At 50.8% G+C, this 26,116-nt stretch overlaps 7 protein-coding genes across 7 annotated transcripts; 4 read left to right on the forward strand and 3 right to left on the reverse strand.

The window, feature by feature from the left end:
• Window positions 1–598: 598 nt before the first annotated feature.
• On the reverse strand, window positions 599–1,838 carry STEHIDRAFT_109177 (uncharacterized protein; the record flags this gene model as incomplete). The annotated part of the gene is given in 8 exon segments (XM_007301738.1): window positions 599–622; window positions 642–696; window positions 758–1,025; window positions 1,050–1,127; window positions 1,202–1,231; window positions 1,258–1,421; window positions 1,493–1,535; window positions 1,595–1,838. 8 exon segments carry the CDS (start codon window positions 1,836–1,838, stop codon window positions 599–601), a joined length of 906 nt encoding a protein of 301 aa, XP_007301800.1.
• Window positions 1,839–3,059: 1,221 nt separating this feature from the next.
• STEHIDRAFT_93831 (DNA mismatch repair protein Msh6) lies at window positions 3,060–9,100 on the forward strand (the record flags this gene model as incomplete). The annotated part of the gene is made up of 31 exons (XM_007301739.1): window positions 3,060–3,260; window positions 3,342–3,477; window positions 3,684–3,803; window positions 3,872–4,269; window positions 4,379–4,474; window positions 4,551–4,583; window positions 4,652–4,671; window positions 4,749–4,761; window positions 4,825–4,899; window positions 4,978–5,015; window positions 5,080–5,096; window positions 5,178–5,289; window positions 5,420–5,544; window positions 5,614–5,765; window positions 5,837–6,120; window positions 6,204–6,397; window positions 6,466–6,529; window positions 6,584–6,731; window positions 6,818–6,968; window positions 7,029–7,192; window positions 7,259–7,333; window positions 7,391–7,776; window positions 7,893–7,905; window positions 7,965–7,991; window positions 8,051–8,094; window positions 8,164–8,256; window positions 8,312–8,361; window positions 8,418–8,443; window positions 8,495–8,515; window positions 8,576–8,719; window positions 8,780–9,100. The coding sequence occupies exons 1-31, from the start codon at window positions 3,213–3,215 to the stop codon at window positions 9,098–9,100; spliced, it is 3,588 nt and encodes a 1,195-aa protein (XP_007301801.1). The 5' UTR covers window positions 3,060–3,212.
• A 1,775-nt stretch (window positions 9,101–10,875) lies between these two features.
• On the reverse strand, window positions 10,876–11,718 carry STEHIDRAFT_109179 (uncharacterized protein; the record flags this gene model as incomplete). The annotated part of the gene is made up of 4 exons (XM_007301740.1): window positions 10,876–11,011; window positions 11,082–11,156; window positions 11,229–11,296; window positions 11,365–11,718. 4 exons carry the CDS (start codon window positions 11,716–11,718, stop codon window positions 10,876–10,878), a joined length of 633 nt encoding a protein of 210 aa, XP_007301802.1.
• Window positions 11,719–13,833: 2,115 nt separating this feature from the next.
• STEHIDRAFT_119652 (major facilitator MFS-1) lies at window positions 13,834–18,355 on the forward strand. Its single transcript, XM_007301741.1, has 13 exons — window positions 13,834–14,389; window positions 14,444–14,507; window positions 14,570–14,623; window positions 14,692–14,735; window positions 14,939–15,209; window positions 15,263–15,370; window positions 15,429–16,869; window positions 16,972–17,073; window positions 17,143–17,151; window positions 17,222–17,374; window positions 17,494–17,555; window positions 17,636–17,727; window positions 17,793–18,355. Exons 1-13 carry the CDS (start codon window positions 14,096–14,098, stop codon window positions 17,898–17,900), a joined length of 2,802 nt encoding a protein of 933 aa, XP_007301803.1. The 5' UTR covers window positions 13,834–14,095; the 3' UTR covers window positions 17,901–18,355.
• Window positions 18,356–18,899: 544 nt separating this feature from the next.
• STEHIDRAFT_119653 (uncharacterized protein) lies at window positions 18,900–21,089 on the forward strand. The gene is made up of 4 exons (XM_007301742.1): window positions 18,900–18,975; window positions 19,035–20,213; window positions 20,298–20,788; window positions 20,863–21,089. Exons 1-4 carry the CDS (start codon window positions 18,967–18,969, stop codon window positions 20,906–20,908), a joined length of 1,725 nt encoding a protein of 574 aa, XP_007301804.1. The 5' UTR covers window positions 18,900–18,966; the 3' UTR covers window positions 20,909–21,089.
• A 147-nt stretch (window positions 21,090–21,236) lies between these two features.
• On the reverse strand, window positions 21,237–23,398 carry STEHIDRAFT_93836 (uncharacterized protein). The gene is made up of 9 exons (XM_007301743.1): window positions 23,232–23,398; window positions 23,091–23,160; window positions 22,911–22,979; window positions 22,691–22,830; window positions 22,436–22,601; window positions 22,215–22,357; window positions 22,090–22,156; window positions 21,993–22,020; window positions 21,237–21,910 (listed from the first exon to the last, which is right to left on the reverse strand). Exons 1-9 carry the CDS (start codon window positions 23,284–23,286, stop codon window positions 21,440–21,442), a joined length of 1,209 nt encoding a protein of 402 aa, XP_007301805.1. The 5' UTR covers window positions 23,287–23,398; the 3' UTR covers window positions 21,237–21,439.
• Window positions 23,399–23,813: 415 nt separating this feature from the next.
• On the forward strand, window positions 23,814–24,883 carry STEHIDRAFT_145687 (uncharacterized protein; the record flags this gene model as incomplete). The annotated part of the gene is made up of 2 exons (XM_007301744.1): window positions 23,814–24,314; window positions 24,512–24,883. The coding sequence occupies 2 exons, from the start codon at window positions 23,814–23,816 to the stop codon at window positions 24,881–24,883; spliced, it is 873 nt and encodes a 290-aa protein (XP_007301806.1).
• Window positions 24,884–26,116: the final 1,233 nt, after the last annotated feature.

Consider the following 26,116-nt stretch of genomic DNA (forward strand, 5'->3'; position numbering starts at 1 on the left):
TCCTAGACAGACTCGACTGTAGTACGTAAAAACAAAGGAGGGTGTCATAACGCACGATGGTAGTCCGAATCGAATGACTCGCCTATTTGAATGACAGAGGCAAGGCGACCATCAGTTTGAGTTCCAGTGTTGGGAGGATGGGGTGAAAGTATGGGTATATGGTGTAATTCGGGCTCGGAAGAGATTTCGTCTGTGCCTGGTAGAGCTTCGGTCTTGAATTTTGCATCACGGAGCACGGGCGGCGTTGCTATGTCATGTGGAAAGAGCGCAAGATTTTCGTGAAAGGTCTTCTTCAAGCAGACTAGGACGACGAGTATGGTGGGGTATATGCCCTGCGCACGGTCAAGCATGATGACGTTAGTGTACATAAGTACAAAGGGAGAACAAGAAGGATGCAAAGCATTTAAGCAGTCTTACTGCAGTATGGACTAAACAGAGATATGCATCGGCATAAAATACTTCTGTCCAATATGTAGGCTCTCTTACGACTGCGGGAATGAAAGTCCTGGCGAAGAAGAAGACCATGAACGCAACCTAGGTGTTCAGACATTAGCTAATTATGTTCGCATACCGCAGATGAAGCGTTTATGTACCCAGATCAGGCAGTAGATCGCTCCGGACTCTACGAAAACAAAAAGCACTTTGGTTGCTATTGTGTCTCTCTGGTTTATCTCCCTGATGAGCCGTCGGTGCACCCTAACGGAAACAGTATCATTGTCAGGCTGGAATAGCACAATGAGAGAACAGAAGAACAAACCAGGCTTTGTAGGTGATAACAATGGTAGCGCCTATGTTGATCAGCACAGTGACACTACACGCAATATACACCGGTGTTGTGACTTTCAGCGTATCGAGCAATTGGAAGTTCCTCTCGACCACTATTTGTTCGAGAAGGTAATTCCATATACTTGGCAATTTGGCAAGATTGAAGAGCGACAAGCTAATTTCGCCGACTGTCGTCACGGGAGACGGCACGGGCTCTTGATCAGCGAATGATACGTCTTTGCGACCGACGAAGTGCGAGACTAACCAAGAGCCAGCAAGCTCACGATGCATATAACACGGCGACCCCTTCTTCCGCACAACAGCCAAGCTCTCCATACCACAACCACATCGTTCAAAATAAACTAATAAGGCGACAAAGTATGGTCAGTACAAGAAGTGATCTGGACCTCTTGCGTTCCAAGGATGACAGACTCACCATCACCAAGGACAAGTTCAGCTGGACAGCCTGAATAATCAATAATGCAGATGTACAGTTGGGCCCAGAGTTGTGATTCGCCGACACTCGCTGGCTTTGGGTCTGAACGATGAGCATCGTGTACCGCACAGAGAGTCCCCAGTGTACGCTAGCGACCATGAGCATGGCACTGGTGATCGTCAACATGAACTGGTTGGCGCGCGTCCAGATCCCCTTCCGGCTGCCAAATGCAGAAAAGGGTGTCAATGGACGATGTACCTAGCCATGAAGATGAAAAGGGGTGTGACCTACATGGTGAACCATGTCGAAAGTATGAAGACACCGATGTAGAATCCTGTAGTCATTTATCCTCAATTCAACGCTCTGTCCACAGTACAAGAGAGTCGAGCACACCATAAATGATAGTTTCCACGATCATTGCGGAGATTTGGATCGTGAGAGCCTGAGATAGTTCGAACCCAAAGGTGTCATCGCTGGAACTGGACATTACGGACGTGAGTGCAGTTTGTGAACCTGGGGGAAGTGTCCTGGTGGGGTCGAGGACAGAACGACACTCGTTGTTCAGATCGACGATGGCTTTAAGAACCACAGACGACGGCAGCTGACATAGTGCGGCGTACCCGTCAAGTGAGCGCATGAGGAGACTTGATGGACATGATAGATCAAGAGAGTATACATGTACACGTCCTTACCTATCCTTGCGGGTCTACGACATTGGGTTTATGCGTCCTATCTCCTTCGTTCTAATATATATACTTAGACACGGACACCAGATAGGGAGATGGAAGTTGAGAAGGGAAACAGATAAACTAGGCGTTATGCGAAAGACAAATCCTGCCAACTGAGAGGTATTGAACCTCCTCTCCCTGCTTTCCAAGCTACACAAAAGCGGTAGCCGATCTCTCGTTCTGGATAAAAGTCCTCGGTAGAGTCGCGGGCGCGACCCATAGGCTATAACTCCGACATGCGGGAAATCAAGAAGATGATTGAGATAAGAAATTACAGCGCTGCTCTCCTCAGCTAGTCGCCGAATAACGACTCGTATGCATGTCGTCCTTGGAAGACAGGTGCGTTACTGACGATGAAGGGAAGTGATGAAAGCCGGCAGGTGACCTGAACAATAGCCTTCTACAGTATACTTTGAGCCCTTGAAGGCTGTCGCGGACAACAGCTCGGAACGGGCAAAGGACTCACCACTGGCAGTAATGGCCTTCCGCAAGACCGTGTCACACAGCCAGGGTAATTCGCACGATAAGTAAAGATGGTTCCTGCGGCATCGACATGTATGGATCGAAATGCAACATGATCAATGAGTAACCGAAGTTCGTGCCCGCCCAATGTCAGATTTTACAAGTCTGGTGACGTAAAAGGCAAAGAAATAAATAGAAGACAAATACGCTGCTGCTCGTCTTGCTGTTTGGGGCGCATACATTCGCCCTTATCAGCATTGAAGATGAAGGCTGAGGATAGCACAAGACGAGACCTGACGAGACACGACTAGGATGTTGGCAGTGCACTGGACGAGTGGCCGCAAATGCAAGCCACTGGTTGAAACGCGTGACGTCACGCGTCATGGCTAAACATGGACCAACAGCGCGTCACACGCGGCCTTTCTCCGCGTCGTTCATTGTCTCCCCCCACATCTTTACCACTGTCGTCGACGAAAATGCCACCGAAACCCTCAGAAAAAAACCAAAAGACTCTCAACAATTGGTTCTCTAAGGGCCCGTCTACGAACTCGGGCAATACTAACGCGTCTGGGTCCTCAGAGTCCAAAAAGTTGAAGCCAAAGGTATCGGCTTCTGCCTCGAAGCCGAAGCCTAAAAACACACCAGTCAAAAGCGCCTCCTCTAGCTCCATTCCACAGTCTAGTAGCCCGCCAGTACCAGACTTCCGCACCCCTTTATCGAAGAAGTCGAGGGGTAATGAAGTCGCCGTGACGAACGCGTCGGAGTCAGGAGGAAGTAGTTATAAGGATACACCGCCTACGAGTGATCCTGTGGATGTGGACATGCTGTCTCCAGATGAGGATACTGAGACGGTGCCGCAGACCAAGTCTGTAAGTTTATCGCTCATTTTTGCTGGAATAGAGGGTTGTATACAACAGCGAATGACACTGATGGCTCAATACTTTGTACAGAGTCGTTTGAAGCGAAAGGCATCGATGGTTGTGGACTCGGACGAGGAGGTAGAAGAAGTCCAGAGTATCGATGCGAAAGCGTACAAGAAAGGCTTGTCTGCGTACAGACCCTCACCTCCGCCTGCCAACTCGAATGGTGAGACATTCAATACGCATGTTTTGTTTTATTTTGCCTTGGTGAGAGTAGGGGTAACGCACACCGAAATATCGGGCTATAATCGTTGCTCCATACTCGACGTGTGCCCTTGGACCTCGATATATGCGTTACCATCCTCCAATTCACCTTCCACTATCCTCATCAACGTGTCATTACGTACTAACAGTTGCTTGTTTACTTCATAGGCCGTGCGAAGAAACTCCGCGTTTCATCAACTGAGGTTGAGTCTGAGAACGAGGAAGAGGACGGTCGTCCCTCTTTTGCCGGCAAGCTCAACAAGTTCAAAAAATCTCCAGTGAAGAAATGTAGGCGCACAACATCCTGTCGTAGTGACCTCATCTTTGACTCCATATTCTGACTGATATTTCTATAGCTCGTAAGTCCAAATCATCCGACGACGACGACTTTATCGTCCCAGACGACGAAATCGAACTTCCTTCTGATGACGATGACGATCGTCCAACTCGCGCACGTTCTACTTCCCGCTCCTCCGGCCGTTTTTCCCGTGCTTCTTCCTCCCATTCGCACCCCGATACCACCGATGCGGACGATGACATTGACGACGACGACGACGAGCCGTCGTCTAAGTCGAAGAAGGTACCCAGCCGACCCGCGTTGAAGAAAAATAACGGGGCGAGTGCCAGTGGTGGTCGCGGGGGCGGGGGCGGGAGTAACAGTTTCGTGACGAAGGCGGAGATGAGGGCGATGGCGACCAAGGATGAGAAGAAGTCTCAGGAGAATCCGTTTGGATTTTTGCTGGATCCTATGGACGTAAGTCTCTCCCCCCCTCTTCTATACGCAGCTCCTTGTCAGGCACGTATTGACGACGAACCTCTCTCCTTTTGTTTGGCTATGATGATCTTGCGATTTGGTGTGATAGAAAGACCAAGTCCACCCAGGTCAGAAGGGATACGATCCGAGGACTCTGTACATCCCGAAGAGCGTGTGGAAGGAGTTTTCTCCGTTCGAGACGCAGGTTTGTCTTCTGTGGCGTCGTGTGGCGTCAATTGTATGTGGCGACCGCTGTGCTGACGGTTTGCTATGGTGTGCAGTTCTGGGAGATCAAGCAGAACCACTATGACACGGTATGTTCGGTCGTTTCTGCGTGAAATTGGCGAGGCTGATCATACTCACTGTGCTCGTCGTGCTGCAGGTCTTGTTCTTCCAGAAAGGGTACGTGGAACTGGTCTCTCGCCCAGACGCCCGACTTGGCTGACGCGAACCGTGTTTCATCATTTCCATCCACTCAGGAAATTCCTCGAGGTATACAATCATATCGCAGCTAAAGCCTCATGAAGAAGCATTGCTTACGGGTGTTTTGCACAGCTGTATGAAGAAGATGCTCGCATCGGTCACCGAGAATTCGATCTCAAGCTTACGCAGCGCGTCAAGATGTCCATGGTACACCCTGTTTCCTTCTCCGGTTTCTTCGTTCCACTGGCACGATGCAATGATATTGATATTGATGTATGGGATTAGGTCGGTGTTCCGGAGATGTCGTTCAACTTCTGGGCCGCGTATGTCCCTTCCCTTTGACGTTCTTCTTTGCTAAGACTCATCGCTCACCTCGTGATCGTGCAGGAAATTCCTCGCAAAAGGTAAGCATTCCCGCCTTTTTTTCCTTGCCGTCCTCCTGACTCTGCCTTCGGTGAACTGACTACATCCACTGGGATACATAGGTTACAAAGTCGGACGCGTCGATCAAGTGGAGACTGCCCTCGGTGCGGAGATGAGACTTGCTTCAGATAAGTCGAAGGGCAAGAAAACCGCAGGGGAAAAGATCGTACGACGGTGCGTTCTTCATCCCCACTATTCACCTTCTAGTCGTCTGTTCTATCTTTGATTCTATTCCGTGGAGACGTTTGACTGACTTAGTCAATCTTTGAAACAATGTGGTGTAAAATGGTTTGATGATGTGTAGGGAGTTGAATAAAGTCTACACGAACGGAACGCTCGTCGACGAAGAGCTCCTTACGGACGAGCAAGCAGGGCATTGTGTTTCCATTCGCGAGTCGGATCCCGATGACTTCCCAGGTGCTTCTACAGGTATGTTTCCGCCCTCAGAGCAATTTCAGAAAACGCGCCAGGACTACACTAAAAAGCGCCGATATGCAGGCAGTGCTGGTGGCGGAGGTGCATTTGGTATCTGCGTTCTCGACAGCGCGACTAGCGAATTCAATCTTTGTGCTTTTGAGGACGACGTGTGTAGAACCAGGCTGGAGACGTTGATGAGGCAGTTGAGAGTTAAGGAGATTGTGTTTACTAAGGTTCGTTTGCTTGCCTCATATTCCCCGTGATACTTTGTTGTATCGACTTAACCTCCGTAACTATTTTGCAGGGTAACCTCTCCGTCGAGACCACTCGGCTTCTCAAGTCTCTCCTGCCTGCGACTTGTCTTTGGACCTCATTGAGGGATAAGAAGGAAGGGTTCGATTACGAGACCACAATCGAGGAGCTCAAGCAGCTATATCCACCCTCCGAAGCAGGATCAGATTCCCAGACGCAGAATGAGGAATCTATGATAGAGGATGAGGCGATGGAGGGCATGGAGGGCGTCCCTAAGGCAATTAGGGATATGCTCAAGTGCAAGAGTGCAGTCGAGTCGTTGGGATCGATGATCTGGTTCGTTCTCTCATTAGGACCTGTCGTTCTGTTTTTATTCTCCGGGAAGTAACTCGAGACTGACTTTGCTATGGCTGGGATAGGTACCTCCGTCAACTCAACATCGATAAGGATATTCTCACCATGCGCAACTTCAATGTCTACGATCCTATGAAACGTGGGCAGGGGCTCGTGTTGGATGGACAAACGTTGGCGCATATTGAGGTGCTGGTGAATAATGAGGGGACGGAGGAGGGAAGCCTGTTGGAGCTTTTGGGAAGGTGTGTTACGCCGTTTGGTGAGTATTCAGGTTGTTTCTCCCTTGGCTTTCGTATGAGGGCTGATGTGCGTATCATCTGTGTTCAGGCAAGCGACTGTTCAGGATTTGGCTATGCATGCCCTTGAGAGAAATCAAGGATATCAACGCTCGGTTAGCCGTTCTCTCTATTTACTGCCATCAAATTGGCTGATCTTGTCACAATAGCTTGGACGCTATCGAGGACCTGATGCGCGACCTCTCCTTCGAGGAGCAGTTCGTCAAGGTTGCCAAGGGACTTCCGGACCTTGAACGCATCGTATCTAGAATCCATGCCAAGAACTGTAAGGTCAAGGATTTCCTGAAGGTTCTCTCTGTGCGTCTCCTCTTCCCCTCGATTCTTAACCGTGTCACTACTGATGCGTTCTTTGATAATGGCTGTTCCTCGGTGCGGAATATCAGGCATTCCGCCGCCTCAGCGAAGGACTCGCGGAGCTGGCCGACGCTTCTGAATCATTCAACTCCAAGACGATCTTGGGTCTTCTTAGATCTGCGCCTGACCTTGAACCACATATCAAGAATGTGCAGTCGAAGTTCAAAAGGCCGGACAAGGGTGAGCCACAAGATTTACCGCATACGTTGGAAAGTTAAATAATATATCTTCACTGAATAGATAACACGGACGAGTTGATTCCGGTCGAGGGCAAGGACGAGGCCTACGACGAGATATCGGCAGAGATCAAGGAGCTCGAGGACGAGCTGGAGAAGGAACTGAAGAAGTTGAAGAAGCAGCTTGGATGTGATTTAACGTATTGGCACAGTGCACAAGGGACAAAGGTCGGTTTCGGATTCAAAATATCAGGCCCTGAAGTATGTTCCGCTGACGATAGGAATTGTCCACAGGAAATCTATCTCGTTCAGACCAAGGCTGGACAAGAGGATATCCCGAGAAATTGGGTCAAGAGCGGTGCTACTAAAGTGTGTTCCGTACATTGGGCTTCTGTTGACCGTCCTTCTCATACTTTACCAACCTAGGCTGCCACTCGCTGGGTAGTCCCCTCCCTCTCCGCCACCATTCGCTCGCTCAAAGAAGCCCGCGAGACACGCAACGCAACGATCAAATCCTACAAACTCCGTCTCTTCGAAGAATTCGACAAAGATCGGGGCGTATGGCTGCGCGCCATCCGCGTCCTGGCCGAGTTGGACTGTCTGTTCAGTCTGGCGAAGTCATCTCAGGCGATGGGAGAGCCTGTCTGCAGGCCTGAATTTGTGGAGACGGATGGAGAGGCGTGGGTAGATTTCGTAGAGTTAAGGCATCCGGCGTTGGCTGTGAGGACTAAGGGGGATTTCATCCCGAATGATGTGAAGCTGGGTGGGGAGGTGGGAAGAATTGCGTTGTTGACGGGTGAGTTAATATTTGGGTGCTACCTTGAAATCTGGTTGACTGATATTGGGTACGATCAGGACCTAATATGGGGTAAGCTCGACTCGTACCTTCTACGTTTTTCGTTCTGAAGTCCCCTATGTCGTGATGCAGAGGAAAATCTACGGTACGTGTATCATTCTCCTACCACGTGGTATGAATGCTGATTCGACTGTTACTTTACAGGTCATGAGGATGACTGCTACCGGTGTCGTGCGTTCCTCATATCTTTCCTGTGGGTCGGGACGACGATGCTGAACCCTCGATTGCAGATCATGGCCCAACTGGGCATGTACGTACCGGCGCAGAAGGCCAGGTAATTTTCGCTCAATTATGAATCCTGCATCGCAGGATGAAATGGCGAGCTAACGTATCTGGCCTGCAGGCTATCTCCGGTCGATTCGATCCTCACTCGTATGGGAGCATACGATAACATGTTTTCCAACGCCAGTACTTTCAAGGTTGAGTTGGATGAATGGTGAGTCCTTGTCGAAGTCGGCTTTTCCTGCTTCATGCTCATGACGATATTGTAGTTGCAAGATCTTGCGAGATGCGACACCAAGATCCTTGGTGATTCTTGATGGTAAGATCTTTTGTAGAACGTCGCGGTATGGGTGTCGCTCAGTTGTTGTTTTATAGAACTGGGTAGAGGAACTTCAACTTACGTGAGTGGATCACGTCTCTAATTTATGTGATATGCTGACATCTCATGGTAGGACGGCATGGCCATTGCTGGAGTAAGTTCTTATATGAATATTCTTCCGTTGAAATCACACCTGACCTCTCATCTTCTGTAGGCTGTCCTACATCAACTCGCCACTCACACTCTGGCTCTGACCTTCTTCGCCACACACTATGGCTCCCTCACTGATGATTTCGCTTACCACCCGAACATCAGAAACATGCACATGGAGACTATGGTGAACGAAGAGAAGCGCGAGGTCGGCCACCCTCCCTCTAACTGGCTAGTATCCTCTAACTTATACTGTTTAACTTCGCAGCTTGTATTCCTCTACAAACTCATCGATGGCATCGCTTCATCTTCCTTCGGAACCCACGTCGCCAACCTTGCCGGCGTTCCTCTCGAAGTCGTTCAACGAGCAGAAGTCGTCTCCAAAGACTTTGCTCGCCAATTCAAGGAGAAGGTCGATGGAAAGAGAAAGAAGTCGGCCACAGGACGACTTCCGCTCGTTGCGCAGGCGAACTTCGCGTTCTTGTATGGATTGGTCACAGGTGCGAAGGCCATGGACGAGAACCCCGTGAGGCAGAGGGAGGTCTTGAGAAGGATGAAGGTGGAGGTACTGAAGTGTCTCGAGGAGTAAGGGGCACGTGCGGAGTTGATGAGTGGTGCATTTGGACTTTTGCCTGTTCAGCTGGAATTTACTTACCGTTATTGACGCTTACTGTACCGATACTCACCTCTGGCCTGCTAATCTTGATGTTCACCTTTCGGAGTTTCGTTTATTAATCCATGACAAGGTTTACACTCGCACGGTAAACGTCAACTTGCATTTTCCTGATAAAGGCAGGTGTACTACGATGCGCCACACAAATACACCGCTGGCTCTTCTCATCCCATTGTCTTCATTTGCGCGATCAGTCTAAATCCCCACCATAGATTGGAGGCGTAAAACTCAAGGGTTAGTATCACCAACGTCGCTTATACCCTCTTCACGGATTGTGCGCGCTAGAGATCATGCCACCAAAGCACGATGATACCTTCTACTTGGAGGAATCGTCCATGGTGATCTTTCTGGTGAGCATTCGAGTCTGCAAGTCATGAGATAATTTCGAGGTTTTTGAATGTATAAAATTCTCACATATAGGTGGAGGACACCCTTTTCCGAGTTCCTCGTCAAGCGTTACTCTCTGACTCAGAGGAGAACTTCTTCACCGGAATGTTCGCTCCCCATCCGAGTCGGGACGATGTAGGGCTTGTAGCAGAAGGCATGAGCGATGACAGTCCCATACAAGTGCCTAGCGTCGTCACCGTTGGAGCTTTCCGTTTATTTTGTCACGCCTTATATCCTTAGTGCGTTCTTCTTGCCCTTTATTTCATGATCAGACACTGATGCGCTAGCATAGCCTATCCAGAGAGGCCATGCCAGCGCAGTCCACTGCCTCCGATTGGGCCTCAGTCCTCGAACTTGCCGATATGTGGCAGATGGAAAGATTGCGTAACATGGCGATCAATGCTTTGACGGATTTCTTAAAAGACATGGAACCAGAGGAAAAGATAGTGTTTGGCATGAAGTGGAAGCGGCGTCCGTGGGTCATGGACGGAGCTCGGGAGATAGTAGTGCAGGGAGCATCGATGTCGATGGCTCAAATGGAAGCGATAGGTCTTCTTGCTGTCTCCAGACTGGCAAGCATACGGGAGATGCTCAGCAGCTATCTAGGCACTCACAATATCTTCATCGAGTCGATGAGGACAGCGTGTATCGTTTGTGTTCAAGGGAAATTGGAAGGTGTAGTCACGGAGATGCTCGCGGATGGAATGGAGTAGCTTCTAGGAATATTAACACCGTGCTTCTAACAGTAGAGTCGACCATCATGATCTACAAGTGGTGACCACTTTGAGATCATGGGCGCAGTTATTTACTATACTTAAACTCTACTTCAAACAGCACTCCACGAAAAATTCTTCATGACGCCCTCGATGAAATGATAATGATATCTTGCTAGCTAACCAGAGCTAAGGGCGAGGCTAAAGGTCCTTTGCGTTCGTATGTTCGCTCCAACTGACCGTATGTATCCCGGTTGTCTCCCGCATGAGTCCCCTCGTTCTGACTTTGCGTCGGGCTACCGACTACGTAGTCAGTCCAATTGGTGCACACCTGGATGGTCCGTGACGAACATATGGTTGAAAAAGACAGCGAGGAAACGAATACAAGCGACACAATAATTTCAGTATTTCTCAAAACTACGCAGCATCCGATTCATGAAGAAATCAAAGTCCAACGATTCAATTCGGAAATCAAAAGGTCATGATCATGAGGGGAAAAGAACATTAAATCATGCCCAAGCCATCGCCATGACACAGCTCCGAACTCGCATAAAGTCAAGGCTGGAAACCGCTTTCAACAACGCTCGACGTTCAGGCGCAGGTGCCCGCGGTAAGGCTCTCCCTGAACGCGAAGAATTCCCTGCAGAAGTCCGCGGGGTGGCTGGCGCTGTACTGGAAGTAGTCGGCGAAGTTCCGGTAGGGGATGCCTCCGTTACAGATGTTGTCCCTGCATCCACAAAGTCAGCCATACATACAAACAATCGGGATATCGCGGGGTGACGGTACGGAAGACATACCAGGACGCGATACGGTTGAAGTCGGCAATGACAACATCGGGCTTGGAAGGGTACGGTCCAGTGGGGTTCAGAACACTGTAAAAAAACAATGTTTGTGCAGGTAAGACATCAGGCAAGCAGAAGAAAGCCACGGAACGAACCACTGACCCGTAGTACGCGTCGATGTAGTTCTGCTGGGTGACCTCCGGTCCTCCCCTCGAGATAATGTTGAAGACCTGATAACGAGCAATGACCGTCAATACCCTACAACTCTCTCTTACAGGAAGGAAATGAAAGTACTCACGTCGTAGTTCATCCTCGGGATAGTCACGCTCGGAGGGGGGTCATCGTTTTTACCGATCCTGTGCCACATGTACTTCAAGAAATCATCCAGATTCTTGCCGCTCCTCTCGTAGCAGACACCCGCGAACACGCAAGGCTGCTGCGACCAGATGCTGCTGAAATCATTCACTACGTTGTCGTAGCAGAGAGCTTGGAGACGGTCGCAGGAACCGTTGTCGCCGTCGTCGACTCCGACGGGGCGCATGAGGGAAACGCCATCGTCGAATCCTCCAAAGGGGCGCATGACGGAAGCACCGCTGACGAGAGTCGCGGAAGTAGCGAGCAGAGAGACAATGGTGGCGACGGAGAACAACATTGTTGGTTTGTGAGTGGACTCGGAGTGTTTTATTGGAAGGTAGCTTTCACTGGAGATGCGACTCGATGAGAGACAAGGAAAAGAGAGCCTTCATGCTGCTTGTATATATACTCGTCCTACCATGCGTAAATACCGAACGTTCTTGCAGGCGATCTACCTGAATTGAAGGCATTGTTGGGCGTAACATAGCCCCGAGCTATTCTGAACCAAAGGAGCGCTTGTGTTGACAGCAGATGGTCATGTTATCGCGCATGTGCACCACCACCGGTCATGCACACAAGTTCTGCTCGGTTCGCTGTATGTTGACCAGTCCAACGTAGCATTGAGGGTGCCAAAATGATGGAGGATATTACCCCAAAACTCGTACGTTTGACACTCAGGGCAACGAGGTCAAAGGTTCTCTGGTCCCAGAAATGACGGTGCTCCAACGTCGGCACATACATAGATATTTTGCGCCATTGCTCGATGATTGGAAGCATCTGGAGAGGTTTTTGTTACGAGAGGACCGCAGAGGTGGAGAACTCGAGAGATAATTTTGAACGAGGGTACTCTGGGGTGATGTATGTCTTTCGAACGTACATGGACATCCTTCATGGGTCAAGCATTGAGCTTTACTCGGCTCGATGGGTTACGGTCAGTCAAAAGGTGCATAGACAGAACCGAAATCGTCAAGAATAATCGCTCGTAAGTCCGCACAACCGTCGTCCGTCGACGTTGAGAGTAGTCCCCGACTCCGAGAATGACGCAATGAACGAGAGAGGGTCGATTCAGAGGCGAGTGCGCAGCGGCCATTATGTCCGAAGCCCGGAAATGGCAGTGAAGGAGACTATTCTCATGAACAGGGGTTCAAGGTCGAGCTTGCGGCTGGAGATGCAACCGAAAAAGCGAGCGTAAAACCATTGTTGAACCGAGGACATATCACAGGGCCGAGCAAAGACTTGAACGGTTCTCGATGAGCTGGCGCGAGATTGATCCAGAGCAAAGTAGTGACTCCATCGAGGTCTGAAGGGACCAAAACCCGAGAGAAACGGAGTAGCACAGATATGGCTTCAGCCCATCTGGACGGTGTAGATCGTTAACGAACTATTCTTCCCGCTGAGTATGCACGTCTGAGCCTTCAGCCCGCCATGGTATCCTTGCATTATTTCGTTTCCGAACAGGAACCATGCTCACTTTTGTCTCTGTCCCTTTTCTGTGGGCTCCGCCCTTCCCGCGGCCGAATAAACCGTTCGTCGTGATTAACGTAAATAACATGGCTCCGGACAGGGAGTATCCACGTAGAAGCGAATATTTCAAGGAAACGGTAAGACGAATTGATCGTGAGGCCCCGAGTGATCCAGTATGTGGGTGTGGAATATGTGCGCACTTCCTACGAGAAAATTCCTGGGTAATGAGAGAGAGAGATGGTATACGGAAGGAAGAGAGGAGAAAAGAGCTCCATGGTGAGGGATTGCAATCGATGCCTCCGAGTCTGGAGCTGACGGGTGCGTAGATCATATGTGAAGAGGTGAAAGAGCTTACCAGGCTGTTCAAATACCTGGTGAAAGAAGGATAGGACGTGCCGAAAATTCCTATACTTCACCTTCATCGCTGTCACCAGATGGCAGAGACCGCTTCTCAAGCTTGAGCCTCGTGCGTCAAGACTGGACTCGTCATCTGTTGTCATCCTTCTTAAGACTAAGACATAAGTAATCTCGACATAACCATGCAACCGTCTATTGTGGTAGATGAAATCTCGCTTTGGAGAGTCTGGGGATGAAGTTTTTGTAGTTGGGTATCGAGGCCGTGGATGGTGCCAGCGGGGATAGCGACTGTAATTCACAGACCGCAAGCAAAACAAATCAGAGATATATACTGCTATACGTGTCTGCAAGGCAAAAAATAAGAGGTATCAAGGCTTTGAGGAAGAGTAATGGAGTCGAGAGTCGAGCAAGTCGCGAACTCATTATCTTATCTTATCTTATCAGATCGGGCAGAGAAGAATTTCCAAATGAATGACGCGGTGCGCCATGACACCGGTGCGAGGATGCCTGTTGGCTCAAAGCGTACGCGACCAACGCTTCCGTGAACAAGCGCTCGTCAGTTAACTTGACTTTTGCTATTCGACCGTTTGCGCTTGGTTTGCGCATCGACCCAGTTCAATTACACTCTATCTTGCTTTCGAATAGAAATCTGACCGGAACACGGAGGCGCAGAGGTGATTGTGCCGCTGGTTGTAGATCGACTGGCACATTTCACAACTAGACCAGATCGGGCCATCCCTCGAACAGTATAACTATCGCCACTCCCGGACGCGATGTCTTTTTTTCGAACGCCCCAACGCTTGTCCCAGTCCTCACAGGACCATCGCAATTCAGGCTTTCGCCGCTCGTCCAGAATGGCAGACAGTCCTGCTCAGCGCATCTTTGGCACTCCTGCTGACTCTGCTGTCGCCGATGATGAGCTCGCAAGCACAGCCAACTCCCCTTCCGCGCTGCCAAACCGTCGACCTAGTCGTATCTCATTCACTAAGAGGTCCAGTTTCTCGAGGTGGAGGAGTCAAGCTGACGAGGAGATGGGGGATGGTGGTGGAGGGACGCCTGTGCCACCACCCATCCCAAGTGCGTTGCAGCAGTCGAACGAGAGCACGTCGACGCCACTTCCTATGTTATCTATGATTGTCTTGTCTATCGTGAGTGCTCTAGTCTTCCTGTCATTCTTTTGTTTCTAATACCGTAGCCTAAAGGCGCTACTGGGCGAGTTCTTGACCGCCAACGTATCTATGCCCTTCCTCTTGTTCATGGTCGATGGTCCGTACACTCAGTCCATGTGTCTCCCCTCTGATATTCATGAGAATCTTTTCGCTCTACAGGCTTTGGAGTCCTGAACGAGGAAGCAGACGTCGGTTTCTGGACTGGAATACTCGGTACACCTTCCGTAGCATCTATTTCTATATGTCGTTCGTAGTCGTCTGACACTCGTTCACCTTGCCAGTCGCTGCTTTCTTCCTCACTCAGTTCATGACGTCACTTCTCTGGGTATGTGCTTTCATTTCGCTGCAACTATCTCTTCTTCTCTGGCCCTGGCGAGATCGTCTACAAAGCTTCGTTGTCTGTTCTTCGGTTCAGTTGGCGCAAGCGGTCTGTTGACGCGTCTGCTGATCTCAGCGTGCGCTAAACCCTGATCGTGGTATCCGTACTTCCCTCACTTCCTGCTCATCCTTCTCCTTCGCAATCTCTAGGCCACCGTGGCGGACAAATACGGCCGGCGCCTTGTCCTCTTCGTCTCACTACTTGGAACCTCTTTCACCTGCTGCGCCTTCGGTACTTCCGTCACGCTCCGGGAGGCCATCGCCATTCGTCTCCTGCAAGGCATCTTTGGCGGTGCTGTGGGCGTCGCTCGAGGCTGTGTCACCGTCGTCACAGATCCCTCCAATGAAGGGAGGGCATACGCTATTCTTGGTTTTTGCTGGGGTTTCGGAGGTGTGGCGGGTGCAATCATTGGTGGAACTTGTAGGTGCTTGTTACATCCATTGACTGTTACAATCTGACTGATTGGGCCTCAGTCGAAAGCCCTGCAACTAAATGGCCGGGTATCTTTGGCTCTGTACCATTATTTGTAAAATACCCATACGTCTTGCCAACCATAATGGCAGCCTCTGTCACCTTCATCGGTCCGTATCTTCTACCACTCCCAATCCACCCTTTTCCGCTCATATATAGCCCTTTCAGGCTCTATACTCTCGCTCTTCCTCGGTCCAGATGGTGGTCCACGCACCGGTGCCATCCAACTCTCCGCCGAAAAAGATCTCTCAGGCAACGACCCAAACCACCCCACAATCCCCGAAGAAGACTCGGCGCCCGCCTCTCCTCTCCTCTCCCCCACCCTCTCTCCCTCCGACACAGGTATCTACGGCTCTATCCGCCGCAAAGTAAAACATAAAGTATCAGACTACTTCGCCAACCGCGTCAAAGACGCGCACGCTAGCGATTCGCCTGGTGAAGCTGCGGTGCCCATGTCCATCCCTGGTTCTGGTTCTAATGCGGCAGCAGGTCAGAGCTCGAGAGCGGCGAGTCGGACGAGCAGGTTTAATGGATCTGCGTATGGTTATGGGGGTGCGTCCATGCCTAGAGCGAGTATGGCATTCCGTCAACGTCTCGAGTCGCGGGCTTCAGCTTCGGCACAGCGGGGGTCGACTTCCTCGGGCACGATGCGTGGCCGCAGGGCGAGCGTTATCCCCGGTTCTCTCGGTGCTGGCGGTGCTGGTGGCGGGCATGAGGGCGGGGTGCCGAGTTCGTATGGACAGGGTGACCTGAATTTCGCGCAGAGGTTGTTGATGGCGAACGAGAATGCGGTGACGAATATCGCGGATCTGTGGGTTGCGAGTGCGATGAATGTGGATAATGAGGATGTGTTCGAGAGTGATTCGGAGATGGGAGGAGACGAGGATGCCGAGGATGATAACGACAACGACGATGACGCGGTGGGCCTCCGTGACGAAGACGAAGAGGACGACGACGAGCTCGATGGCTCGCCCGTTCGGTCTCGTGGAGAGGGAATGCCGTCGGTTTCACCTAGCGCAAGGCGGGGCAGACGAACATCTCAGGGCTCCAACTCAGTCAGTCAGAATCAAGTTTCCCTCGGCCACGGAACCCCTCGTCGTATGTTCGGCGCTGCTCCCGCCGCGCCCACCAGTCGATATCGCCCTTCCTTCGGTGTCTCGTCCGCAGGGCCACATTCACCTATGGGCAGGATGCCCTCGCTCAACCTCAACGCCAATGCCGTATCTCCATCTGAAGGTGCTACGCCCCCTGCGGTTGGCGGCGGGAACGTGGGCACGTTTAGGAGGATGAGCGCCGTACCGTCGATCTTTGCGCATCCGGGTGTGCAGACTCCGCCTGCTGTCCTCGAGGCGCAGAAATTGCTTGAGCTGGGCGACGAGGGGACGCCTGGCGAGGTGTTCTCTCCGTACTCGCCGTTGAGTGGAGACGCGCGGGGGGGTGGAGAAGCGCAGGGACTGGGGGTGGGTGGAGAGGCGGAGGTGGGGCAGGAGGAGCAGGGACAGGGACAGGGGCTGATGAAGCAGTTGCCGGTGATGATTATTGTGCAGTATGGGCTGTTGGCGCTGCATTCGACGACGCATGATATGATATTTTTGAGTTATTTGAATTCGTGAGTTTTTCGTCCCCCCCACGCCTTTGTTGTTTTGTGTGTGTGTTCGTTGTGGTTATGGATTATGGATGATGCTGATGGGTTGTTCGTGGAATTGGGTAGGCCGTACGAGAGTGGGGGGTTGAATCTGAATGCGGGACATTTCGCGCAGTTGACGGCGTTGATGTGTCTCGCGCAGATCGCGTATCAGTTCTATCTCTATCCGTGAGTAACACTTCTCTCCATCCCTTCCATCCTGCATAATCATCTCTGACCTCTCCGTACCCCTCACAGTAACATCGGGTATGTTCCCCCACACATCATTCTCCCTCAGTTCTGCTGATTAACAAACCTGATATTGTTATCCACTAAGTCCTCCCCGTGGCCGATTCTCCCACCTCGCGATGTTCAGACTGGGTTCGCTCCTCTTTATTCCTGGATATATCACAGTGACGTGGTATCGCGTGTTTGCGAGTGCGAGCGAGGACGGGAATTTCTTGTTGATGGCTTGTTTGGCGGTTTCTACGTGCGTTTTTTACTTCTCTTCCGCCCTTTCCCTTTCGTGCCATCGACCTTTCCGATCCGTGCCATTGACTGAGAGTGCTGGATTCCGTGCCGTGGACTGATGCTTTTGTGCGGAAATAGGGCCGTGAGGTTCTGCGGGAACACTTTCGCGTATACGGCGATTTCGATCTTGTTGAATTACAGTACGTTTTCCCATTCATTGTCGTACCGCGTTTGGAGCCGATTTGTTGATGGAATTTTCTTTTGTGTGTGTGTTGTTCAGTGTCCCCGCCACACGTCGTGGGTCTCGCTAACGGAATCGCTCAGAGTATCGTCAGTTTGGCGAGGTGCTTCGGGCCTATTCTCGGTGGTTTGGTGAGTTCAAAGTTCAATTTTCTCGGATCCCGGCAGGGACGAACATAGCTGACCATCGCGAATAGCTCTGGTCCGTCTCGGTCGAGGGGAACCCGTCAGGATATCCCATCGGTTTCTGGGTTTGCGCTGCCGTGTGTGCACTGTCGGTGTTGCATAGCATGCTCATTCGCTGAGCGATTGGATACAGTGTTGCTTTGTTACGACTCTTACCCGCTTATGCCATGACTCGCATCTTTCTTGCTCTTCGCTTTCCTTACTTTTCGTCTTCTACCACTTGTAGTTTCCCGTCTGTCTTTTTCTCTTTATACCTCTTTTATCCGCTTCGCTTCGCTTTCGTTGATCGTCGGTCGCATACATATACTCATGGGACATTGATATGATATGATATCCGTTTGTTAACTTGAATTTCTCTCACTCTCACGTAGACTAGACTCGTCGGTCGTATCATAATGTTCTCCCGTCTCACTTCTTTCTTTCATGCGTTGTCGTTTACCGTTTACTTGACCATCTCGATCTCCAAGGCGTCACGCTTTCTGTCTATTAATCATAACGCAACGCAAGAATCCCACTAAATCGCTCACTCCGTCCGTAACTGACCCACATCCCTCAATATGCATCGATTTTCTTCTCCCCCACGAACACTTTTGTTAATACTTCCCGCATGTTATCGACGTCTACTTTTTAGATAAGTACGATGGGTTGCGTTTCCTGGTTGTGTGATGTTTTTGTGTTCTGAATTGTCAGGGAAGGAGCCATACCGCTGCCGGTGACCGGCTGCTGATGGACGATCCGTAATTAACTGTATTTTGAAAAGCCGCATCCGGGATACTTTCTGGGTGGCGTGAGCACAATTGTTTGCTGTTGTTTGGCAGGTGATCGGGGATCGCCGTGTCATGCTCTGTCATCCCACGTGGCACGCGCGTCATGCACAACTGGCAGCGGGCGCTTATTCTAAGTTTGTTCTTTCTTCCGCTTCAACTCGAACATGGTGTGCGTTTTTTTGGTAAGTGATGTTCTGCTCCCCAAAGCTAAAAGATCATGGGTAGAGCTGGCGTTCATCTTGAACAAACAGTCGAAACCGGCGTCGTTGCTAGCACCAATATGACTTGCTTTCACTGACTCGCGCTTTGACTCTCTTCCAGATCTAAACCCAAATAGTACAGCTGTTGAGAGTCGCGATCCTCGCCTGTCTTGAACTACAACCCTTTGCGTGCTACGATCTGAACTGTTACTTTCATTATGTCACTGGTGATTCGTGCCTGGCCTCTTCTGAGTGGCCAATCGCTGACTAAGATTTTCCCTTGTAGGTTGATCTCAACGAAGACTGCCTGAATGAATGTTTACGTATACTAGACACTCGTTCGTTGACTCGATATGCCCTCACTTCGCGATCTGGGCACAACAGAGCCATGCGCCACCTTGTTCAGGATGTAACTTTAAAGCGTCGGGACCAGGCCTATGCCTTTTGCCAATGCGTCCTCAAATATAACCTCTGCCCCCTCATTATCCGCCTAAGTCTCACCGACGGTACATCCACCTCCTGCTCGTGTCCCTACGGCGTATTCTCCGACGCATTTGCGGAGGTCATCGAGAAGGCAGTCAACTTGATATCATTGTCATTCCGACGTGCCACACACCGCCCGCCCGAAGGTCAGAAGTTGGACTGGAATGCAGCCGCACTGTTGACGATGCAGAGTCGTATTTCCGAGACTTTGCGAGCACGGCCACCGACCACGTTATACGTTGACGGTGCCAATATGGAGGTACTACAGGTGCTCGAAGGCATTCAAGGCATCGAAAACCTCTCCCTAGGATATGACACCGACAAGGGCAGCGTCGGGGAGTCCCAGAGCACCACTCTCGATAACATTGTCCGCCCCCTATCCCACACCCTACGCACATTGTCCCTGGGCCTCACTCGAATTCCTTCTTACCTAAATCTTACTACATCGCCGACGTCGGACGCGTTCTTCCAGTGCCCGAAAGTTCGTACCCTCACACTCCTAGGAAACGGACGCACACGAACGACCCTACCTCGCATTCTGCGCGCATTTCCTAACCTCACACGTCTAGCGCTCAACAGCCCTTCATCCATACTGCCTACTGGTCAATTACCCGAGAGCGATTTCGAAGAGGACGTGGAGTTGTCCGCAGAGTCACTCTGTGGTACATTGCCCGGGGAGCGTGGCCCAATGATCGAGTCCTTGAGCGCAGATGTCTTGATCCTCAAGACTTATGGGCCTCATTGGCCCTGCCTTCGGTTCCTCAACCTAACCTCAGGCCCCTGGATCTATCCTTCGAATTCCTTCCAGTCGTGCGTCGACGCGCTCAGCGGCTGTCCAATCGAAGCATTGATCCTGACGGTCTACCACACGGACAAAACATCCTTCTTCGGGAAATTGGTGGATGTTCTGCCAAAGGTGAGGTATCTGGAGTTGAGGACGAAGTTCATCATGGGCGCAAGTCTGCAAGAGAGTATGGATCTGGTGCGTTAGGGCCCATTGTTACACTGCTTCCACACTTATCGATATAATTGTCGCTTATTGTCCGTCTATTTCCCTGGCACGCAGCTTACACCCGACCTGGTGGACCCATACTCCCTTCGACATCTTCAGTATCTACGCGTTCACCTCGCCTCCTCAGTGCCACGGCAACAGAGTATTGGCGTTGGCCATCTCGTCCCAAGGGGCCCTTCACGTTTATTCGCAGACACGATTTTATTCAGAGACACACGTTTATTCGTGGACACTATCCGACACAGGGCCGACGCCCAACGTCAGGAACAAGCCCTCGCATCGTCATTTTCGCAATCGTGGTTCCGCGACACGGCGGGCACTGATTCCGACCTGGCAACGCCGACAGACAGGCGCAAATTCCCTAGTTTGAAGTGTGTGGAGGTATCGGGTTTGTATAGTGCTAACCCATTCCCGCAGTCCTCTTACTGGGGGATTTCGACTATGACCGGGACCCGTGACGGTGTGCAAGGTTCCGGAGGTTCCAAGAGCCCTTTGGATGCGATGATGGACAAGGAAGAGGCGGAGATGTTGAAGGAGCCTTATCTGTGAGTCCTTTGCTCCAGTTCGTCCCGTAGGATTTGAGATGAGGAGCTGACATGAGCTTGTGACGACCATATAGGAAAGAGTTCTTAGGCCTGCATTTGGCCTCATTCAATCGCATGTAGGATGCCAAGAGACATTGATACGTGGAATCGGAATGGGCTGGATATGTGGACGATGACGAGCTGGACTCTACCTTTCTCGGATGCCATACACTGGATACCAACCTATGACGGACATTTAGCAATCTTACGGATGGAGGTGGCATGGAAGCGATGGCGATGTAACATATTCTGTAGTGCTCAATTTTGATTTGCAACCGTGCTTGCGATGCTCCTCTGCGGAGCAATATATCGCATCTACCACTGTCAGCCATACTGCGCCACCGCCACAAGAAACACAATTCGATTCGAATGCTGTACAAGGTATCTACCCGCACTCGAGCGAGTGCAGGGCTCTCCTATAATATTGTACATCGACCAGGACGATCATAAAGCTATGTGTAAAGTCCGAAGGTAAATCAAGAAAGTAGAATGTGTAAGGGGGGCGGGGGCTCTCAAACGCTCTGATACTATAGATACATATAAGATAGAATGTCCTCGGTCTCTCTCTCTCACACTAGTCTGTGAAACTCTCTGGACGCCCAATCCGACAACTCAACCAGGCGAAACGACCTGGTTCTCCGGCAACCTCCCGCTCTCAAGATCGCCCCTCCTATGACGCATCACCTCCATCTCGACCTCCTCATACTCATGCTCCCCAATCTGCACCACAGATACCGGCACCGACCCAGTATACTCCTCACCATTCCTGTATCCACCATCATCAAAGGCCAACTCCGACTCGGGACTGAACACCAGATTTAACCCAACGCCGCCGCCATCCCGCGTTGCACCACTCGAGTCCGTCTCGCTCTCGGGGAGGAAATCGTCTGTGACGAGGAATATGGAGGTGAACTGGGTGCCGTTGCCGGTGAAAGCTTCGTTGCCGGTCACTGTGACGTTGGTGCCGGCGGTTGTCCGACGACGGGAGCGGGAGAGGGTGCGACGTCGCTTGCCATTGGGGGACGCGGGGTTTGTGGATGTGGCGGCGGCAAAGGAGTCCATTTGAAGCATTAGATGACAGCCCTGTGGTGATAATGGGACATGAGCAGTGAGATACACACCCAAGTACAAGGGATTTCGAAGGGTGAGGGGGAGTCACACGTGCCGCAAAGGACTCCAAGGATAGTAGCCAGCTAGATGGATGGAACAAAAAGACAAATCAGATCCTAGTTCGCGGGGAAATTGCACAAAGGGAATCATACTCGATGCCTGCTGATGATCCTTGACCTTTGATACCAAAAAAGAAGCCAACATTGACGCTGATAGCGGCTGTGACCTCCCACTGTGAGCCATCCAATTCCACAAATCAAGACGACATAACACGGACCGAATATCACGAGAAATGCCCACGTCCCGTCCCTCACCACAAGGGTAAGGAGTGGCATACGGTTCCAACCATTTCGACATGCCTCCACAAACTTGACTAGCGTAAGGCCAAAAAGCAGAAGCTCAAACCCGACAAAAACACCGCTATCACCCACACCCACCAGTCGTATCACGTTAGTTTGGTGTCTGGCCAAGTGACATAGGATTAGGGGAAGGACGCACGCGAATACCATAAATAAAGGAGGCGTAGAGATGACTACGCAGTTTTCGTCCATCTCGACGGTTCCCGCAAGAAAAGCAAGAATCACTATCATAGTGATGACCTCGGCGACGAACAGAACAGCGAGGATTTTTGTGATCCGCTCGTTCTTGAGATATAGAGCACGAACTATGGTTTCGGCGGCATGAAAGCTAGTCAGCGAGCTTCGCGAGAGTACGCAAGAGGGCAGTCTACAAATGGTACGGTGAAGACCTTACCGCGTATTATGAGCATAACCTCGACGGCAGATATGACAACTTGCATACCCACTTCCTGGAAGATGAACCAGCTCGTGCATTGTCGTTTGGAGTACGTCAATGGCTTGGGAAGCACCTGTGTCGTGGAGAACATTGTTCCGCTAGGGTCGTTGGGACGGTGGACATCATAGTAAAGGTAGGGTTTAATTACTGCTTGATAAAAACAGCAAGAAGGCCTTACATTTCGAAGATGAGTGGGATGTACCTGACGAAGAGATAAAGCCACTTCGCCCATGATGCATGAGGCTTTCTATGAAGGCATGGTTTAGATGTTCATTTTAGTGGTTTAGAGCAGCGGGCGTCAATCAGCGATCTTGGCAACTTTGCCTCCGTCAAAGAACGTGGCGAAGGAAGCACTCACGACCAGACCAGATCAACCTCTTCACCGAGTGTAATCAGGATATCATACACTATGAACGTGAACGCAGCGACTGGACGGAGAGAGAGAAATTGAACCTTGAGCTCAGTCACTTCGCAGTATCAAGAGATGGACAAAATTTACCAGAGCTACGACTGACCACCTGTTGACCCCTAGCCTGCCTCACCAGCTCCTCCATCTCTAAAGACGCCCAGAGACACGGCAAAAGGAATGACAGCCGTGATGTAGACAGGAGCTCGAGAGATCAAGGAGAAGAGTAGCGAATCTGGTCATCGCTCTGTGTTGACGGCGCCGCCTCAGATATATACGTTAGCAATAAGAGCCGTGAAGCCTATTGAGCTTCGTCCGTGATGCGTCAATATTGGAAGCCTGACGAGCGTGCTTGCCGGACCCACATTGGAAGTGTTCCTGGCCTGAATGGGACATTGGTGTAAGATTTATCCCATTTACGGTTTGGATATGGGGATAAACCGGACTAAAGTCTATTTGTAGAATGGGGATGCGGTCAAAGGAGATTTGACGAGAACGCCTACCCTTCGCTATAACCGGCTCTTGCGTCAGCGCAACTTTGTCGCCGTCGACGTCCAACTGTAGTGAACAAGGTATTTGCGTAACAGTTAGTCATCTGACGACGAGCCTCAAGGATATTTGCGCTGCTGTTCGACATTTCTATTTGCCAAGACGCCTCTCTTACTCTGAACTGTCATGCTATTTTCCAACTCTATTCAGCCCGGTCTCGTCTCACTATATTCCTCTACGGGCTCCGATCCTCTCTATCTCTGGTCTTCTCACGTAGACGCAGCTCTTGCCTCTGACTCTTTCATCACTCACCTGAACGATGCCGAGTCTCTTCCACCGCCATCACCACCGAAGCAACTGTTATCCCCGCCCTCCCTCGATCAATCGACCGCCTCTGACCCGCAGACGGAGGAAAGACCCGGTCACGAATTAGACCAAACGGTCTTACACATACAGTCTCCTACACTGCGGACGACGTATATCAGATGTCCACCGGAAGGTTGGACAACTCATCAAGCTAGTACTGGGAGGGGTATCGATCGCAAGCTTGGGAGGAAGGGGGATCTCGGGTTGAAGCACCCTTGGATGTATGTGCAGGTTCGGAATCTTGCTAGGGAATGGTCGTTCGAAGTTGGATTGGTCGACCAGGGCGGTAGAGAGGGTATTGTAAGATGTTCAACCTTCCAGGTATGTTTGCTTATTGATCACCGTCGATCATGCCACACTCGAGCCAAAAAGTTGCAGTGGTGTAGGCATTCCATTCTATTTTGACATGAATTCAGTTGTTCCCGGTGGTTAGTTTGTGGTCTTCTGAGGGCAGCTCTTCCCTTCAATCTTCTGATGGCTTCTGTCCGTTTGCTGACCACCGGTCCGACGTTTCTCAGCACGAAGCAAAGTTAACGCTCAGGCCCACTCACCCGCCCCTCCTACACCTCCCTCTTTCCTTCCCCGCTGCCACCCAAACTACGCTGACCGCTTGGTCCACAATTTCACTCAATCTTCCTTCTCTGCTTCCACACTTTTCTTCCGCCAGCCTGATCGGCCGTCACGACGACTCTTCGGATGAAGACGACGACGAGGATGATGGCGGAATTGCGACTGCGCCTACGGGGAGTATGCCGCTCCCTAGTTCAAATTTCTCCCATGTGGCGTACGTGAAGATTTATGCGACGTGTAGGCTGAGGAGGGTGTGGTTCAGTGAGGGCGGGCCGGGACAGAAGTTACCATGGGAATTTGAGCTATATGGCACTTCTTGATGTACAGGCCAAATGGTGCTAAAGATTTGTGTGCAGAATAACCTTTTGAGTCGGATGCTCCATACAGTAGTCCCTTTCGCGGCGTCTTGGTCTGCGTTTCATCATTACGGAGCAACTGCGATATTATCGGAAGGTCATAGATGGCGAGGTCTGTTGACTATGAGTTGTCCGCTCAGCGCACAAAAAAGGACCTAGTTTCCCATCCCCTGAACCATCCCAGTCGTCTCCAGGTAGCAGCCACATTTCAATCACAATCGTTTGTCCACGAGGCAACTACTTGAGTATACTGATTCATAGCCCATGTCCGTTATATCTACCTTGCTCGTCGCCACCTACGTTTACGCGTGCCAGTGGCCACTGGCAATCCCCAGGCCTTAGTGCTGTTTGATTTTGATTTCCATTCCCAATGTGATACACGCTTTGCTTCTGTCTGACATTTGTGACACCAAGGTCGTGAAGCGCCCGTCTGCGCCATGCTGCTGGGTCAGGAAGGGCCACATCAGTAATTTGCGACGCCTTGTTGAGACAAGACCCCATGGGCGGTGATGGATCGGAATTCCATTCGTTATCGTTCTTGGTTCAAATCACTCGGAAGTATATTCACGTCTAGAATTGTTCTAGCGTGTACGATCGATGCGGTGAACTTGGAGGAGCTTTATATCATGATTTTACTCTGTTTTTCTCCAAGGCGTTAAGTATTCGAGAAATCGCGCTACAGCATCGATCTTTGGTAAACAGATTGGTACTTCAAATGGACAGTGAGGATTCTCATGTGTAAAGTATTCATGCAGATCGACTCAAAAGAGGTACGTGTCAACATCATGGCTCATATTAAGCACCTTTCCTGACTGCCACACGCCACAGTCTCGCACTACATATCCCCCGCATTCAAGGCCTTCTTCACGGTCTCTCAGCCCTATTCCCGGATCCTTCGACGAAGCATAATCCACTCACGGCTTGCTCTTATTCGAGCCCAGTTTCCAGCCGTGTGACTCCAAAGAAAGTTCGTAAAAAAATAGAACCTATGTGAAACAGGGCGTACATTGGCGAAGACAATAGAGAAGTTCGTCCGGGGTCATTCTTGTACATCTTACGCGATGACGGCGCCAAACTTCCACATCGTAGTCAATCACCAAGAACTGCGGTTTCACCAAGTCGAAGGCGCTGTCGTCTTTGCGACATGGCTTGCCTGGAAAACCATACCAAGAACGTAATTGCAACGATTTCATTCCC

This window comes from Stereum hirsutum (assembly GCF_000264905.1).
Source record: "Stereum hirsutum FP-91666 SS1 unplaced genomic scaffold STEHIscaffold_4, whole genome shotgun sequence".
Taxonomy (NCBI): Eukaryota; Fungi; Basidiomycota; class Agaricomycetes; order Russulales; family Stereaceae; genus Stereum; species Stereum hirsutum.

Bases quoted from the DNA above. Each gene is read 5' to 3' on its own strand.
- STEHIDRAFT_119652 (XM_007301741.1), top strand. From the start codon at position 14,096: ATGGCAGACAGTCCTGCTCAGCGCATCTTTGGCACTCCTGCTGACTCT. The intron at 14,390-14,443 runs GTGAGTGCTCTA...CGTAGCCTAAAG, and splicing joins CTATGATTGTCTTGTCTATC to GCGCTACTGGGCGAGTTCTT. The intron at 17,556-17,635 runs GTACGTTTTCCC...TGTGTTGTTCAG, and splicing joins TTCGATCTTGTTGAATTACA to TGTCCCCGCCACACGTCGTG.
- STEHIDRAFT_119653 (XM_007301742.1), top strand. The intron at 20,214-20,297 runs GTGCGTTAGGGC...CCTGGCACGCAG, and splicing joins TGCAAGAGAGTATGGATCTG to CTTACACCCGACCTGGTGGA. The intron at 20,789-20,862 runs GTGAGTCCTTTG...ACGACCATATAG, and splicing joins ATGTTGAAGGAGCCTTATCT to GAAAGAGTTCTTAGGCCTGC.
- STEHIDRAFT_93836 (XM_007301743.1), bottom strand. From the start codon at position 23,286: ATGGAGGAGCTGGTGAGGCAGGCTAGGGGTCAACAGGTGGTCAGTCGT. The intron at 22,980-23,090 runs GTGAGTGCTTCC...ATGCCTTCATAG, and splicing joins GAGGTTGATCTGGTCTGGTC to AAAGCCTCATGCATCATGGG. The intron at 22,358-22,435 runs GTGCGTCCTTCC...TGTGGGTGATAG, and splicing joins CCTTTATTTATGGTATTCGC to CGGTGTTTTTGTCGGGTTTG.